A 17,864-nucleotide genomic window follows, 5' to 3' on the forward strand; every position below is an offset into this window, starting at 1 on the left:
TCCAAAGGACTTCTTCAGTTCTGACTGACTGGCAGGGAAACTCAGCTAACAGGAACAGTTATTTTTCAGTTGTTTTACATTATTTATGCATCCTTAACAGTAGTCCAAGAAGAGTGTGTGAACTGATGCAGTCCTTGTCACATGTTGTTTTGTTCATTGCAGGTATGATGGAAAAATAATTAACATAATATGATCATTTCAGTTGATATTATATCTGTACAAATGTTTTGTTTCAGTCTGCGTTTGGAGCTGAAAGAGACTGTAGTCCAAGAGGAGTGTGCGAACTGATGCAGTCCCTGTCACATTGCAGACAAAATCACTATAGAAAGATCCAAAAAGAGAGATGTGGTGTAGTGGTGATTTTCGTGGTGTGTCCTGAACTTGCTACACTATAACCAATCAGACAGCTTACCTGGTGTTTACTGTTGGTCTTCCTGGTGTAGCTGATGGAGGCGTAGGAAACACCATCTTCAGGATCAGCCTACACAGAGAAGACAACATAATGGCTGCTCAGTAACAATTTATACTACTTGCTTACTTACTTTCTATACAATAAAGTCTGCAATGTTTGTTATTTTCTCTTTCTGGTGTAGGACTACACAGTTAATAGTGAAAAATAAAAAGCAAACTTTATACAACATTCAGCTCACCATGTTTCCATCCATCTGTGTTTTGTTTCCTGAAAAGAAAAGAGTCAGGTTTAGTTTACACAGTGACAATTATTATTAAATTATGAAAAGGTTTATTGTAACTTCTTGTTTATAAAAGTTGCCTCTGTAGTTGCTCTCACCTTTAGTTCTCTTCCATCTTATGACTACCACAGCAATTATCATGAGAGCTGCTAAACCCACAGACACAATGATGAACGTCAACTGAACTGGAGAGAGACCTAAATGTTAAATACAGTCAGAATAAAGTGTCTGTCAAAAATGTTTTCCATCATGTCTTTTCTAACTTTTAATGTATTTCTGTTTTGTTTGGTCACTACCTTTTGGTTTTGTTTGATCATTGTTGTTTGTCCCTGCTGATGTGGTTTTCTTCACTGATGCCCATGTATTTCTTGTTTCACATGTTGAAGTTTCTGGTGATTCTGTAGTTGTTGCACCATCACATTTACAAATGCAGAAACAAAATGTAAACAAGAATGATGTGATAATAAAACATCAACTCATCATTATTACTATTATCATTAACATAGATAAAATCTCAGCAAAATAAATTTAACTAAAGATGAACATGTTCCATATGTGTTTCAATAATAAAAACAATAATAACATGTAAACGGTGTATGTGATATTTCAATGGATTTTGATAGTTTGGATTTTAGAAATTTGAACTGATTAAAAATCTTTTGAAAATAATTTCTTCATCCTCACTTGTAAACACAGCAGTTCAAATGGTGATTAAATATAAAAATGTCATCAAAACATCAAAGACCTCCACTGTAAACATGCATCTACACTTTATCCAAATCAACTGCATTTGTTTATAAATCCTAGATTTGTTTTATGTTGGATCAGTAAGCGACTTTGTTTGTTACCTTTTTTTGTTGTTGTTGATCCCCTTGTTGTTGTTGTCAATATTGATCTTGTTGTTGTTGCATCCCCATCTGACAGATAAAAAACCCCAACAAACTGTAAAATGAGAAAATATCTCATGTTTATAAATGATGTCATTTCAAAACTTAAAATCTCAGATGGTTTCTCACCTGAGGACTGAGGGATGAAGGGAAACAGCTGCACTTTTTTAGTGTAACTATCAGTCACGTTACATTTAAACAACTCAGGATGCTTCGACTTCTGATTAAAGTCAGATGTTGTAAATGTCACAGTGGCTGAACAGGAATGCTGTGATCTCTTCATGTCTGTCAGATCATTCTTATTACCCTCATACAGCCACTCCACTGTGTGACTACAGTGTTCATATGTCGACACAGAGCAGGTTAACGTCACCTTATCAGCGTCCTGATGTTCAGTCACTGGTGAAGATGGAGATATTGTGAGAGAAAGACAACAAGAGTAAAGTTAACTTCATCACTGTGATCATAATTATTGTAATGTTTCAGTATGTTGTTCTAACAAGATAGTTTGAGCTGAAAACATTATGATGATAATACTCACTGTTAATAACAGACAGATGAACCGCAGAGTCTTCACCTTGTTGTTGTCCTGATCTGAACTGTCTGCAGGTGTAAAGACCAACATCCTCGACTGTGACCTTCTTTATAACCAGAGAACAGTTCTCTGTAACACTCAGTCTGTCTGATTTAGCTTTGGTGTTGTTGAGAATCTGCCCAAGTTCAAACAGCGTATCCGTTTGTTTCGTTCTTGAATCAGTGAAGAGCCATGTAGTACTGTCACACTTACCCTTATCATCTATCACATTTTTACAAGACAGAGTGACTTCATCTTCAACTCTGATTATGAAAGACTGTTGTCCAGTTGCTGCTGTTGAGAAAGAGAGAAAAATAAAAGTTAAACATGAATTTAACTTTTATGTTCAGTTAGTATGAAGACAATTTTCGATACTACAAAAGTTTGTAAATATATTTCACTCTTCTTGGTTTACAAGAGTTCACAAAACTCATCATGTAACAAAGTTTACTTTATTAAAAGGTACAAGACTGTTTTTTTTGTCATTATACAAAGTTTGTAGTTCCTTCATGCTACACAAACACAACTTAACAGAATATTAAATGTGTATTAAAATATGTTAAAATATAAATTAAATTAAATTAAACAATATATAGGTATTTATATACAAAGATAATACTATACACGTATACACCCAGAACATTCTGCAGTTCATTTAAAATAATTAATAAAGTACAATTAGAAGAAATATTGAAGTTTAATAATGTTTATAATTTAATGTGTGTTTCATGTGTCCTTACCTGGAAACCTAAACAACAGCATCAGAAATAAAGACATTATAATCCATCTGAATTCAACCATCGTGCTTCTCTCTTGGTCTCACGCTCTCAACTGTCAAAGTCTCTAACGTGCTGCTTCTGAAAGTAATACAGCATCTACTTCCTGTGATTAGGAAGGAGTCACTTCCTCAAACTGACTTCAGTCTGTGTTTTCTCTCCTCTGTTGGCGGTTGAATGTAGGTGTGATATTAGCTTTTATTCTCTCTGAATTTCTTGTGGATAGTTTACGTCTCGAGTGACTATCAACCCGTAGCTTTGCTCCTCTGGTATTACTGCCAATTCCCTGCCTGACAGGAACTTAGGTTATTGGCTGGTAGTTGGATGGGATAGTTCCCTTCAGGGGATCCTTTGTGATCAAGACTGTCCGTCCTTGGGTTAACCATTCTGTTTGGGTCCTGTCAATTAGCATTTGGTTCAGTTGTGTACTGCCAGGCATTTGTTGGGTGCAGTTAGTTTCTCCAGAACACAGATAAGATGATATTTTACTTATCTAAGATTTGCTGGTTCCTCATTTGATCTTTGCAGTTATTTTTAAGTGTTTTGATGAGAATGTGAGCAGCAGAGCTCTGGAGGTGTTACCCGCCAATTATGACCAGATAATCATCAGAAACACAAATAGTGAACGCACTGATGAGTCTGACTGAACTGTCTTTAAATATCCTGGAGGTAGATGTACATGTAGTAGCAGGTCAGTTCATGATGTTTTGAAATGGTTTGTTAGAAGGACCTTTTAGTAAACTACCCCAGTCTGGATGTCGTCACCACTTCAGGGTTTTTCCTGCTCTGAACACTGCAGAGATGAGTCTTTGGCCCTTTAATGACATGTCACATTGCAGCTACAGTAAGAGGTCATGCTTTTTGAACACATCTGAATGCAGCCTGAGCTGCTGCACCAATTCTTTGTTAATTTTAGATGCATGTATGTGTTATTTAGACAAATGTTAGAGCGCAGTGCAAACAGAGGTTTTCAACCAGAGGGAAGTTTTACTACGAGAGGTGAGAGAACAAGTAGTGGTCAGCTGAGCACAGACAAGCTTGTGGTGTGTGTGTGTGTGTGTGTGTGTGTGTGTGTTTTACAGAACCACAAAACACATTGTAAAGTTAAATTCAATTTTTTAAATTTTATATTTGCAAATTATATTATTGTCAGCCATAACAAAGTAAAGATTGTTACAGATTCCATTAAGACATGAAAATCCTTAAAGTCAAACACATAGTCCAGTATGTTTAAATTAAAGTCAATCATAATCAATTCATCTGTACACTGAGGGACAAAAGGGATGCACCTTCACCTAACAGCTGCACCTTCAAAATTAACAATTAAAAAACTCACAGCTACATTGTGCAGCAGGAAATACATTTTTATTCAAGATTAGGTTAGATTTATATTTATTGCGTACAAGTACTTAGACAATGAAATGTAGTTTAGTATCTAACCAGAAATCCAACAAGCAGTAAATTGTGAAATAATGTACATATCCACTCAAAAACCTTTAACCTTTGTGTTTGATGCATTTCATTGACTTTCTACATTAAGGGTAACAGCAGACAACATGTTGATCACAAAGAAGATGATATTTTACTGGTTTGAGGTCTGCTACTTCCTCTTTGTATCTTTGCAGTTATTTTTAAATGAGAACTGAAAGAGAAGTGGTTTGATGAGAATGTGGTTAACAACAGCAGCGGAGCTCTGGAGGTGTTACCCTCCAATGATGACCAGATAAACACCAGAAACACAAATAGTGAACACATTGATGAGAGTCTGACTGACTTTCTTTAATTGACTGGAGGTAAAAGAAGTCCCCACAATCCCATGTTTGAACACATGTAGCAGGTCAGGCTGCTTTGAAACTATTATAAGGACATTTCAGAAAACTAAAAACTAAAGAAATAGATGTTTATCCAAGTCTGGATGACATCACCGCCTCAGGGTTTTCATGCTGTGCACACTGCAGAGATGAAACTTTAGTCCTTTAATGATGTCATATTACAGCTACAGTAAGAGGTCATGTGAATCCACTATGAACATTTCTGAACGCAGCCTGAACTGCTGCACTTTTGTGTATTCTCTCTTCATTTTAGATGCATTTATATGTTATTTAGACAAATGTTAGAGCCAACCAGAGGGAAGGTTTACGAAGAGAGGTGATGAACAAGTAGCGGTCAGCTGAGCAAAGACGTAAGTGTGTGCATAGGTGTCGCTAGACCCTTTTTACTGGGGTACATGCCTCTGTATTCATATGCGCCCCAGCAAACATCTGGTTACAACACATATTCCGTCAAGTCATATAAAGTATTTTACATTTGAAAGAGTATTAAAAGAAACCTGTGGGAGCCAGTTTGAATGGGCCTGATGTTGATGATAACATCTAGCAAGTATTGCTATTTATAATTTACAGGGCTATACTAAAGTTTGTTGGTAGAGTACACGCTGGATCATCAGCAAGTAAAAGCACAGACTCCAGCCTCAGCCAGTAGGCTACAAGCACAGACCCAGTCTTTAGCAAGTCCCACAGACCCACATGAAGTACTGCCAGCCTCAGCCAATACCAGCACAGCCAGAACTGTACAACCAGCATCAGATACAAGCAGCTCCGACCCTAAGGGAACAGTAGCTGCTTCACCAAATGAGGATAGTGTGAGTGTGCAGAGGTCCATTCAAACCAGCATAGGATTTTTCTAGAGGAGGTTTATTCCTTTCAGGTTTATTACAGAGACATTAAAATTGAACCCATGCACAAAATCTGGATGAAATTGTAACATGGCCGGTGTCCAATAAAAGTAGAATTCTCAAATGAAAGACTTTGATAAAATATATGTAATAAGAAATGCCAACAACGCCACCTAGCGAATACTTTGAGTCGTAGGACTCACACACGCAGGTTCTTTTAAAATCGTGGTTGGAGCAGAGCAAAAACCACACGGAGGTAAAATAAATTTCTTTTGATTATTCCTTTGGCTTCAGATTTACTGAGTGGTACGCACAAGATCTCCTCATGTTTCAGAGCCTGTTTTGCTAATGCATCCACACCTTCATTTCCCTTAATCCCTCTGTGAGCTGGGGTCCACATAAATGTTATCAGCATGTTCATATTTTTAATTCTGTACGTTTCATAAATCTCATTAACCATATCTTGCCTGCTGTGAGATGTAAATGACTGCAGTGACATTAATGCAGAGCATGAGTCTGTACAAAGAAATGTTTTTTTAAATTTGTAATTCTTCTATCCACTGTAATGCTGTTACAATTGCCAACATCTTGACTGTATATACGGATAAATGATCTGATGTCCTTCTTTTAACAGAAACATGTAAGGCAGGAATACTGAAAGCAAAACCGGTTCTGCCTGTATTAGCATCCTTGGATCCATCTGTATACACCTGGACAAATGTTTGATATAGTGTTTGTAACCTATCTTCAACCAATGCTGCAATATTTCCACAACCTTTTTGACCCTGCATTTTTCCCAGAAAATGTAAGTCAACTGACACTGAAGGAAACATCCAGGGTGGAGTTACGGATAATGGCACTGTAGGGATATATCTTCCTTGACTTAATGTCATGTCTCCAGCTATTTCCTCACATTTCCATGAAAAACTCATTTGGCCCTTTCACTCTCCCAACATGGGAGAAGTATCTTTGTTGTAGGATGTCGATCCTCAGACTGCCCTTGCAGATTTACCCAGTAGTGCAACTGTTTACATCTAATATTCAGCGGCATTTCCCCCACCTCAACATGAAGTGCAGACACAGGAGTTATTTTTACAGCCCCACAACAGAGTCTCAAGGCTTAAGCTTGCACCACCTTGCTGCTGATCCATAAGCGATACACCCATAGTCTAATACTGATCTAATCAGCGCTATATATACATTTTTGATAGCAGCCCTACTTGCTCCCCACTCTGACCCTGTTAAGCATCTCATCACATTCAGTATATTTTTACATTTGGTGTTTATCTTACTGATATGTTCATTCCATTTTAACTTATCATCAAACCACATACCCAAAAATCTAAAGACTTTTACTTGCTCTATCTTTTGCTCATACATCTTTAACTGAGCATTGACCCCTCTCTTTTTAGTGAAGGCTACGGTTTTAGTTTTCCCAATTGCAAACTTGAATCCCCATGCAAATGACCATCTTTCCACCACATTAACTGACTCTTGTATTTTACCCTTAATATGGTTAATGTTCTTTCTCCTTTTCCACAGGGCTCCGTCGTCAGCAAACAGTGACTGCCCAATATCACCATGAACCTGAGAAAAAACATCATTAATCATAATGGAAAAGAGTATAGGGCTAATGACACTGCCCCGAAGAGTACCATTCTCTACCATATATCTTCCTGATACAGCTGTCCCAATTCTGACTTGTATACTTCTCTCAAATAAGAATTCTTTAATCCAGTTATATGTCCTACCTGTTATTCCTATCATTTTTAATTTTATCATTAATCCCTCCTTCCAGACCATATCATATGCCTTCTCTACATCAAAGAACACTGCCATTACAGATTCTTTATTAACTTGCACTTTCCTTTTCTCTGTTTCTAAACACATAACAGGATCCATAGTTCCTCTAACCCTGCTAAATCCACTCTGATGAGGTGAAAAAATTCCTCTTCTTTCCATGTAAAATGATAATCTTTCTGTAATGATTCTTTCCATTATTTTTCCTATATGTGACGTAAGTGCTATTGGCCTATAGTTCATTGGACTTGACGAATCCTTCCCTGGTTTCCTGATAGGAATGATTATTGATTCTTTCCACCCAACTGGCAATTTCCCCAATTCCCATACTTTATTATAAAAACCTAGCAATTTAGCAGATGCTAAAACACCTAAATGTTCTAACATTACACAGCAAATATCATCCTTCGTTCATCCAAAATCTTAAAACGATCTCATGATTCTGTTGTTTGTCTATCTTATGTAAACAGAAGTTGTTGATCAGTGAAGTCTGACTGAGACAGAAGGCTCTCCAACATTTTCATAGTTGACCATCATGTTCTTCTTCATCATTATGCTCCTGTGAAACACAACAACACATGAGAGTCATGAGAACGCCCCACATTTTCTCGTAGCTGACGGTAGATGTTTTCAAACTGAACACAGTTCACAGTTGAGTCAGCAGAACCTGAACACACGTTTGATAAATCAGTTTCAAACTCACCATGTTTCCATCCATCTGTGTTTTGTTCCCTGAAAAGACAAAAATGGGTCTAGTTTAGTTTCCACAGTGTTTATTTTAACTTCTGGTTTATGGATGTTTCATCTGTGGATGCTCTCACCTTCAGTTCTTGTCCATATGTTGACTGAAACAACAGTTATTATGAGTCCTGATAAACCCACAGGCACAATGATGAACCGCAACAAAACTGAAAATAGAACTTAGAAGTGTTAAATACGTTTTTTGATGATCAGACAGTTTGTAGTGTGTTCTTGCATTTCACTCTGATGTGAAGCAGCAGGTCAGATCCCAGAAGAAAACTGAAGTGAGTTGAGTCAAAGAGGTTCAGGAGAAGCTGGAGCAGGAGATCACTGAGCTGAAGAGGAAAGACCCTGAACTGAAGCAGCTCTCACACACAGGATGACAACGTGTTTCTAAACCACTACCCCTCACTGTCAGCACTCAGTGAATCCAGAGACTCATCCAGTTTCACTAACCGTCCTCTGCGCTACTTTGAGGATGTGACAGCGGCTGTGTCAGAAGTCAGCGACGTTCTGAGTGAGAAATGGACAAACATCTCACTAAAAGTGACTAAAGTGGATGTTTTGCTGTCATATTTACAACCAGAGCCCAAGACCAGAGCTGGATTCTTACAACATTCATGTGAAATCACACTGGATCCAGACACAGCACACACACAGCTCTTACTATCTGAGGGGAACAGGAAAGAAACATTAATGAGTAAACCACTGTCTTATTCTAGGCACCCAGAGAGATTCCTGGCCAATTTCCAGGTGCTGAGTAGAGAGGGTCTGACTGGACGTTGTTACTGGGAGGTGGAGTGGAGGGGGACAGCAGTTTATGTAGCAGTCGCATATAAGAATATCAGCAGAGCAGGGAGGTTGAATGAATGTGGATTTGGATTTAATGACAAGTCTTGGGCATTAAGATGTCACAAAAGAAATTATGAATTTTGGTACAACAACATCAAAACTCCTGACTGATTAAGGAGAACATTCAGTCTTTTCTCTTACATGACTGAGATTCTGGTCAAATATTTCTGATAGTGTGGATGAAGTGAATCTGTACATAAAATCATTGAATTGAAGCAGTTTATTCATGATTGAACAAAGGATCTTCTCCTTGTCTTTATTTCAGTTTGTCATGCAAAGCTAGTAAAGAAAATGTAAAGCTGTTGAAGCTAAGGCTCAGAGAAGTTTTTACCTGTCTTCCTGCATCTTGGCAGGCTAACAAGTGAAATGTGAAAATGCACAACACTAGAGGGCGCCTTCATTCTGCTAACAAGGCATGTAGTGGATTTAAACACCTCAACTCAGTCTGTCTACAGTTTCAGTTAACAGCATGTTTTTAGGTTAATAAGATATGAGTCATAATAAAAATGCAAGGTGTAATACATCATGGTTTACTTGACTATTTGAACTGAAATCTGTGCTTAAACTACAAATCTAACATCCACAAGAAAGCGTCAGTCTGACATTTACACTACTGACTTCAAGGAGGAGAGCGAGAGAGATGCCCCCCCACGACCTTTTTCCATAACTCTTTCCTTAATTTCCTGTCATCTCTACTACTGTCTGCTATAAAGATTTTAAAATGCTGCAAAATACTTAGAATAGAGAGGTTTGTTGAAGTAACATTATTTACAGATACTGTGTTTTTACCTTTTTTATACAGTCTATGGTTTACCTGTGTTTGTGGTGCAGTGAAATATTCATGGGAACTCTTTTCAGTGTGAATGTGGGAACAGCAGCAGCAGAGATCTGGTGGTTTGTTGTTGAAAAGACAAACAGGCATTTAATGTGAAATGTCTGATCCTGAGCAGGAACATTTCCAGCAGAAATTTATTTATCCAAGTGCTTTGTGGTCAAAAGGTGTGAAATGCAACATTGTGGGACTAATTATTTATTCAGTAAAGCATAGAAAATGGTGGACATGGCATGGGTAATCAAATTTACAAAAAAAAAAAAGCATTCTCTTAAATGGTGGATAAAAAGGGCAACAAAGAAGGTTTAACTTTAAACAGAACAAAGGCAAACAGGAAGTAATATTACAAAAATTTTGCCCATGCAGGAACACAGCATTAAGAAGAATACAGTATACAGTTTTTACAGTATGTCTGCTTCCTGTTTTCACTCTTTCGCCTCTTGCAGGAATTTCAACTCTGAATGGCTGCATCTGTCACAGAACTGGTGCTGTGAGGTGACCCAGTGAAATTAACGATACAAAAAGCAATACTCACTTAAATGCTAGAAAAAGGCTTTTTATGTTAATGTTAAAGAACGTTTAACATTAACATAAAAAGTAAAACTTTATTTTACAAACCCTTCATTCTGTCTATGGGGACACAGTATAAAAAATACAATACACAGTATATCCAACATGTCTGCCTCCATTGTTCACTCTCTCCACCTCTAGAGGGAGTCCCAGCTCTTTTAAGGGCGACAGAGCTGAAACTGTGAGAGGAGAAAAACAACTGGTTTCTTTTTAATGACTATATGATTCAAACCATTATGCAAAAAACAACAGGTTGCATTCAATAAGTAATGCCTCTTTTTTGGGGTGGGGTGTTTAGTTGATGGTGGCATAGAGGCTGCTGGGATCAGCTGAGGCTCCAGCAGAAGAAGAGGAAGCTTTAACTTTCATGTAGGTCACTGCATCATCTTCATCATCACCCCGAACCTGGAAGGTAAGAGAACCAATCATATATTAAATAAACACAAGTTAACAAAACATGACCAAGAGTTCTGAACATCCTGATTTGCTGTTATCTAACAACTAAAATGTTCAATTTGCCGCAGCTTTTCTTTTTTATTAGATCATATAATATCTTGCGAGTAGAGTTCACATGTTGATCTGATGGTAGTGCTACTTTACAGGAAAGGTGAGAGGATCACTGAAAACACACAGGAATTCAGCGTCTGTCATGAATCATACTCATAAATATTCACAAAACATTTCATGTCATTCTGCTCTTTAGTTTTGGACCACAGAGACTGACAGCCTGACTGACATCAGAATCATACATATCATAAATTAATAACAACCTTAATAATAAAATAGAATATTCATTCACTGCCATCATCACTAGAACCAATCAGACAGCTTACCCGGCCTTTACTGTTGGTCTTGCCGGTGTAGCTGATGGAGGCGTAGGAAACACCATCTTCAGGATCAGCCTACACAGAGAAGACAACATAATGTGCTGCTCACTAACAATTAACAATGACTCACTCGCACCCATTCAGTCGTGTTTGTTGTGGTGGCAGCCCGGCTGACGGTGAGTGTCCTGGTTATTTCTCCTTTTTTTTTCTGTGATTCTGTTTTTTTCTCTGTACTCTCAGCCTGCCACCACACTCCTCCACCAACCCCCTGACCAGTTCTCCCGCCTCGCCTCCTCTCTTCCTCGGCCCCCAGTGTCCCTCGGCTCTCTGGTCTCAGTCTCCTCGGTTCCCCGTGCCTGCGTTTCCCCGGCGTCCACCTCTCCCTCATCTCCAGTCCCTCCAACCCCTTCTTTCCCAAATAAAACTTGTTAACCCTGAGCGTTGCATTTGAGTCCACTCTGTCCACTTCACAACAGTGTTGCTCACATTTCTCACATACCTGCTTGCTTACTTACTTACTTTCTATACACTATATTCTGCAATGTTTGTTCTTTTCTCTTTCTGGTGTACAACTGCACAGTAAATATAAAATAAAATAACCTAATTTATACAACCCCAGTTGTATAAACAACATTCAACTCACCATGTTTCCATTCATGTGTGTTTTGTTTCCTGAAAAGAGTCGAGTTAGTTTAGTTTACACAGTGACAATTTATATTAAGTTATGAAAAGGTTTCTTGTTTATAAAAGTTGCTCTCACCTTTAGTTCTCTTCCATCTTATGACTACCACAGCAATTATCATGAGAGCTGCTAAACCCACAGACACAATGATGAACGTCAACTGAACTTGAGAGAGACCTTAATGTTAAATACAGTCAGAATTAATAAAGTGTCTGTCAAAAATGTTTTCCTTCATGTCTTTTCTAACTTTTAATGTATTTCTGTTCTGTTTGGTCACTACCTTTTTGTTTTGTTTGATCATTGTTGTTTGTCCCTGCTGATGTGATTTTCTTCACTGATGTCCATGTATTTCTTGTTTCCCATGTTGATGTAATTGTTTTTGGTGATTCTGTTGTTGTTGCACCATCACCTTAGCAAATACGGTAACAAAATGTAAACAAGAATGATGTGATAATAAAACATCAACTCATCATTATTACTATTATTATTAATATAGATAAAATCTCAGCAAAATAAATTTAACTAAAGATGAACATGTTCCATATGTGTTTCAATAATAAAAACAATAATAACATGTAAATGGTGTATGTTATTTTTCAATGGATTTTGATAGTTTGGATGTTAGAAATTTGAATTGATTAAAATCTTTAGAAAATAATTTCTATATCCTCACTTTTAAACACAGCAGTTTAAATGGTGATTAAATATATGAGTTTGACGATCTCATCAAAACATCCAAGACCGCCACTGTAAACATGCATCTACACTTTATCCAAATCAACTGCATTTGTGTATAAAATATGTTCACACATTTATTTTATGTTGGATCAGTAAGCTTCTTTGTTTCTCACCTTCTTGTTTTGTTGTTGTCACCATTGTTGTTGTTGTTTGTGCTGCTGTCAATATTGATCTTGTTGTTGTTGCATCCCCACCTGACAAATTAAAAAAACCCAACAAACTGTAAAATGAGAAAATATCTCATGTTTACAAATGATGTCATCTCAAAACTTTAAATCTCAGCTGGTTTCTCACCTGAGGACTGAGGGCTGAAGGGAAACAGCTGCACTTTTTTAGTGTAACTATCAGTCACGTTACATTTAAACAACTCAGGATGCTTCGACTTCTGATTAAAGTCAGATGTTGTAAATGTCACAGTGGCTGAACAGGAATGCTGTGATCTCTTCATGTCTGTCAGATCATTCTTATTACCCTCATACAGCCACTTCACTGTGTGTCTACAGTGTTCATATGTCAACACAGAGCAGGTTAACGTCACCTTATCAGCGTCCTGATGTTCAGTCACTGGTGAAGATGGAGATATTGTGAGAGAAAGACAACAAGAGTAAAGTTAACTTCATCACTGTGATCATAATTATTGTAATGTTTCAGTATATTGTTCTAACAAGATAGTTTGAACTGAAAACATTATGATGGAAATACTCACTGTTAATAACAGACAGATGAAACACAGAGCCTTCACCTTGTTGTTGTCCTGATCTGAACTGTCTGCAGGTGTAAAGACCAACATCCTCGACTGTGACCTTCTTTATAACCAGAGAACAGTTCTCTGTAACACTCAGTCTGTCTGATTTACCTTTGGTGTTGTTGAGAATCTGCCCTTGTTCAAACAGCGTATCCGTTTGTTTCGTTCTTGAGTCAGTGAAGATCCATGTAGTACTGTCACACTTACCCTTATCATCTATCACATTTTTACAAGACAGAGTGACTTCATCTTCAACTCTGATTATGAAAGACTGTTGTCCAGTTGCTGCTGTTGAGATAAAGAGATAAAAATTAAAAGTTAAAAATTAATTTACCTGTTATATTCAGTTAGTATGAAGATAATTTTAGATACAACAGATGTTTGTAAATATATCTCACTCTTCATGGTTCAAGGTTCAGTGTGTAAATTTTATTGGCACCTAGTTTACTTATTAGTTTACTTTATTGCAAGGTACAAGATTGTTTTTTTTTTTTATAACTATACAAAGTTTGTAGTTCATTCATGCTACACAAACACAACTTAACAGAAAATTAAATGTGTAATAAAATATGGTAAAATATAAAATCAATTAAATTAAATTAAACAATATTTAGGTATTTATATACAAAGGTTAATTACTACTCACATATACAGCCAGACCATTCTGCAGTTAATTTTTAAAAATAATTAATAAAGTACAATTAGAAAAAATATTGAAGTTTAACACTGTTTAATTATTTCATATGTGTTTCATGTGTCCTTACCTGGAAACCTAAACACCAGCATCAGAAATAAAGACATTATAATCCATCTGAATTCAACCATCGTGCTTCTCTCTTGGTCTCACGCTTTCAACTGTCAAAGTCTCTAACGTGCTGCTTCTGAAAGTAATACAGCATCTACTTCCTGTGATTAGGAAGGAGTCACTTCCTCAAACTGACTTCAGTCTGTGTTTTCTCTCCTCTGTTGGTTGTTGAGAGTAGGTGTGATATTAGCTTTTATTCTCTCTGAATTTCTTGTGGATAGTTTACGTCTACTTCTGATGCATTTCACTGACTTTCTTATCTACAGTGATTTACAGCGAGGGTAACAGCAGACATTGTGTTGATCAGAAACAGAACAGAGGAAGCTGAATGTGTGATGATACTGTTTTGTTGTTTTCTTTACATAGTGTTTATTAGAAACAGACAGGATCCATGGTGATGTTTAACAGCACACATGAACAGACAGGTGAAGAGTCAAACTCCTCTCCCACCAGAATCTGACTCCTGATGTCCATGGTGCAATATGGTGATACTGTAGCAGCTGCTGAAGAACACAGATAAGATGATATTTTACTGCTCCTCTCCCACCATATTGTCCATGGTGCAATATGGTGATACTGTAGCAACTGGTCGAGAGAAGTGTTTTGATGAGAATGTGGTTAACAACAGCAGCAGAGCTCTGGAGGTGTTACCCTCTAATGATGATCAGATAAACATCAGAAACACAAATAGTGAACACCATGATGAGAGTCTGACTGAACTGTCTTCAAATTACCTGGAGGTAGAAGAAGTCCCCACAATCCCACTTTTGAACACGTGTACTAGCAGGTCAGTTCATGCTGTTTTGAAATGGTTTGTTAGAAGGACCATATGAATATGTATACACTTCAGATCAGATATATATAGTATGGACAGCAGAATAAATGTGTATGGGTATGTGAGAGCATTATTTGGGGGTGTCTAGCAACACCCATGTCTGCTTGGTTAGCCATCACCAGTTTGTCACACAGTCCCACAGGATCTTCGCTCGGTTATAGTCAACTACCTTATGAGGTGTCTTCCATTTTCATCTTGGGACTTCCAGCCCATCCTCATGGCACATGTTCCTGTGCACTATAGCCCCTACTCCATTGCTGTCCTCCTTTTTCCATTGCAGATAGTACCCAGAGATAGTACCCCTCAATGCAGCTGGTCGTCATAGCAACGCCTCAACCAACTGCTGCAATGTAGTGTTCAACGCGACACACACATGTGACCCGCACACACCAGCTGTCTCTTGATTTAAGTAAAAACGTTTTAACATTACTCAGAAAGTAAAGACATATAAGTTCTACAAAATCTTACAGTTTCAAACTTTCAAGCACATTTTTTATCAATTTTCATAAAACTGCCAATATTTGAAATCTACACAGTTGATTTCTCCCCTCAAAATGTCTCAGAAGTGGATTTAGTGATGAAATAAAGCATGAAAATTGGAAAATATAAAGCTTTGTTTTGCTGGCCTCTGTTTGGCACGCATGTGGTGAATTGTGACGATTCTCTCACGATCTTGTGGTGCATCACTTGTGCGATTGACTGATTGAGCGATTGATTGAGTCATAGGCTTTCTTGTTGTCAATCCATACAGTGCACAGGTTGGTCTGACTGGTTTTGCAGTCTCGAGTGACTATCAACCCGTAGCTTTGCTCCTCTGGTATTACTGCCAATTCCCTGCCTGACAGGAACTTAGGTTATTGGCTGGTAGTTGGATGGGATAGTTCCCTTCAGGGGATCCTTTGTGATCAAGACTGTCCGTCCTTGGGTTAACCATTCTGGGTGGGTCCTGTCAATTAGCATTTGGTTCAGTTGTGTACTGCCAGGCATTTGTTGGGTGCAGTTAGTTTCTCCAGAACACAGATAAGATGATATTTTACTTATCTAAGATTTGCTGGTTCCTCATTTAATCTTTGCAGTTATTTTTATCTGAGAACTGAAGAAGTGTTTTGATGAGGATGTGGTTAACAGCTGCAGCAGAACTCTGGAGGTGTTACCCCCTAACGATGACCAGTGAATGCACTGATGAGAGTCTGACTGAACTGTCTTTAAATATCCTGGAAGTAGAAGAAGTCCCCATTATCCCACTTTTGAACACATGCAGTAGCAGGTCAGTTCATGATGTTTTGAAATGGTTTGTTATAAGGACCTTTTAGTAAACTAAAAATAAAGATTTTTTTTATCCTAGTCTGGATGACGTCACCACTTCAGGGTTTTTCCTGCTCTGAACACTGCAGAGATGAGTCTTTGGCCCTTTAATGACATGTCACATTGCAGCTACAGTAAGAGGTCATGCTTTTTGAACACATCTGAATGCAGCCTGAGCTGCTGCACCAATTCTTAGTTAATTTTAGATGCATGTATGTGTTATTTAGACAAATGTTAGAGCGCAGTGCAAACAGAGGTTTTCAACCAGAGGGAAGTTTTACTACGAGAGGTGAGAGAACAAGTAGTGGTCAGCTGAGCAGAGGCAAGCTTGTGGTGTGTGTGTCTGTGTGTGTGTGTGTGTGTGTGTGTGTGTGTTTGTGAGATACAGAACCAAAAAACACATTGTAAAGTTAAATGTAAATTATTTTTTATTTGCAAATTATATTATTGTCAGCCATAACAAAGTAAAGATTGTTACAGATTCCATTAAGACATGAAAATCCTTAAAGTTAAACACATAGTCCCATATGTTTAAATTAAAGTCAATCATAATCAATTCATCTGTACACTGAGGGACAAAACAGTTGCACCTTCAAAATGAACCATTATAACTCACAGCTACATTTTGCAGCAGGAAATAAATTTTGATTCATGATTATCTTAGATTTATATTTATTGTATATAGTACAATAAGTAAGTAATGTTGTGAGACAGGACAGAACGGACCCAAACGCAACGCTCAGAGGGAAGGAGGTTTATTGAGGGTTTACATAGGGGGCTAGGGAAGAGGAGACGGAGGTGAGGTGGACGCCGGGGGACGTGGACACGGAGGACCGAGGAGCAGGCCGTGAGGCGAGGACCGGAGGATGATCCCAGCTGACAAAACGGAGGATGAGGGTGAGTCAATCTGCTAGGGAAAGCAGAGGGACAGAGTTAGCACAGGGAATAACCGGGGCCTGGAGAACAGAGATCGCTTCTTAACCAGAGCTTGAGCGGTTGGCACCAGGTTGGGAGCAACGATGATCAAGCAAAGATGGTGTGGAGAACCGGGGTTGAAATACTTGCCGGTGCGGCTGTGAATTTGCTACGCGCTTCGGACGCTGCATGAAGGTGTTTTACGTCACTTCCTGTGTCCTCTTTGTGGCACTACAGAGCACTTGGCGCTATAAATATAAACTAATATTGGCGTGTAGATGTGTTCGGGGTGGGACAGTTATCAAGCACATAAAGTTTTGTTCAGATGTGAGCATGTACACTGAGAGCATGTTACAACAACTTCATGTGTCATGGAGAAGAGTTGATCTTTGACACCACGCCATGGACACGCCCATTGACGACAACTCACAGATAGCACAACTTTTCATCGTCAATGCCTTTAGAAGGCACAGCAGAAAGTTGAAACCGATCCGACTTAATCACTAGGAGGAGTTCGTTAAAGTACGGAGTGTGTAAATCATCCAAAAATGGCCGTAAAATTCAAAATGGCCGACTTCCTGTTGAGTTTAGGATATGGGTTCTTGAGGCTTTTG

General features: G+C 38.1%; 2 protein-coding genes across 2 annotated transcripts; both read right to left on the bottom strand.

The window, feature by feature from the left end:
• Positions 1–1,065: 1,065 nt before the first annotated feature.
• On the bottom strand, positions 1,066–3,131 carry LOC119909489. Its single transcript, XM_038727735.1, has 4 exons — positions 2,894–3,131; positions 2,121–2,447; positions 1,615–1,978; positions 1,066–1,090 (listed from the first exon to the last, which is right to left on the bottom strand). The coding sequence occupies exons 1-4, from the start codon at positions 2,952–2,954 to the stop codon at positions 1,066–1,068; spliced, it is 777 nt and encodes a 258-aa protein (XP_038583663.1). The 5' UTR covers positions 2,955–3,131.
• Positions 3,132–10,019: 6,888 nt separating this feature from the next.
• LOC119908735 lies at positions 10,020–13,203 on the bottom strand. Its single transcript, XM_038726592.1, has 7 exons — positions 12,940–13,203; positions 12,759–12,839; positions 12,188–12,316; positions 11,986–12,084; positions 11,869–11,897; positions 11,232–11,300; positions 10,020–10,803 (listed from the first exon to the last, which is right to left on the bottom strand). Exons 1-7 carry the CDS (start codon positions 13,091–13,093, stop codon positions 10,693–10,695), a joined length of 672 nt encoding a protein of 223 aa, XP_038582520.1. The 5' UTR covers positions 13,094–13,203; the 3' UTR covers positions 10,020–10,692.
• Between the last annotated feature and the right edge of the window lie 4,661 nt (positions 13,204–17,864).

Source organism: Micropterus salmoides, unplaced genomic scaffold (assembly GCF_014851395.1).
Source record: "Micropterus salmoides isolate LMB-PRFRI ecotype aquatic unplaced genomic scaffold, ASM1485139v1 Ms_hic_scaffold_18, whole genome shotgun sequence".
Lineage (NCBI taxonomy): Eukaryota > Metazoa > Chordata > Actinopteri > Centrarchiformes > Centrarchidae > Micropterus > Micropterus salmoides.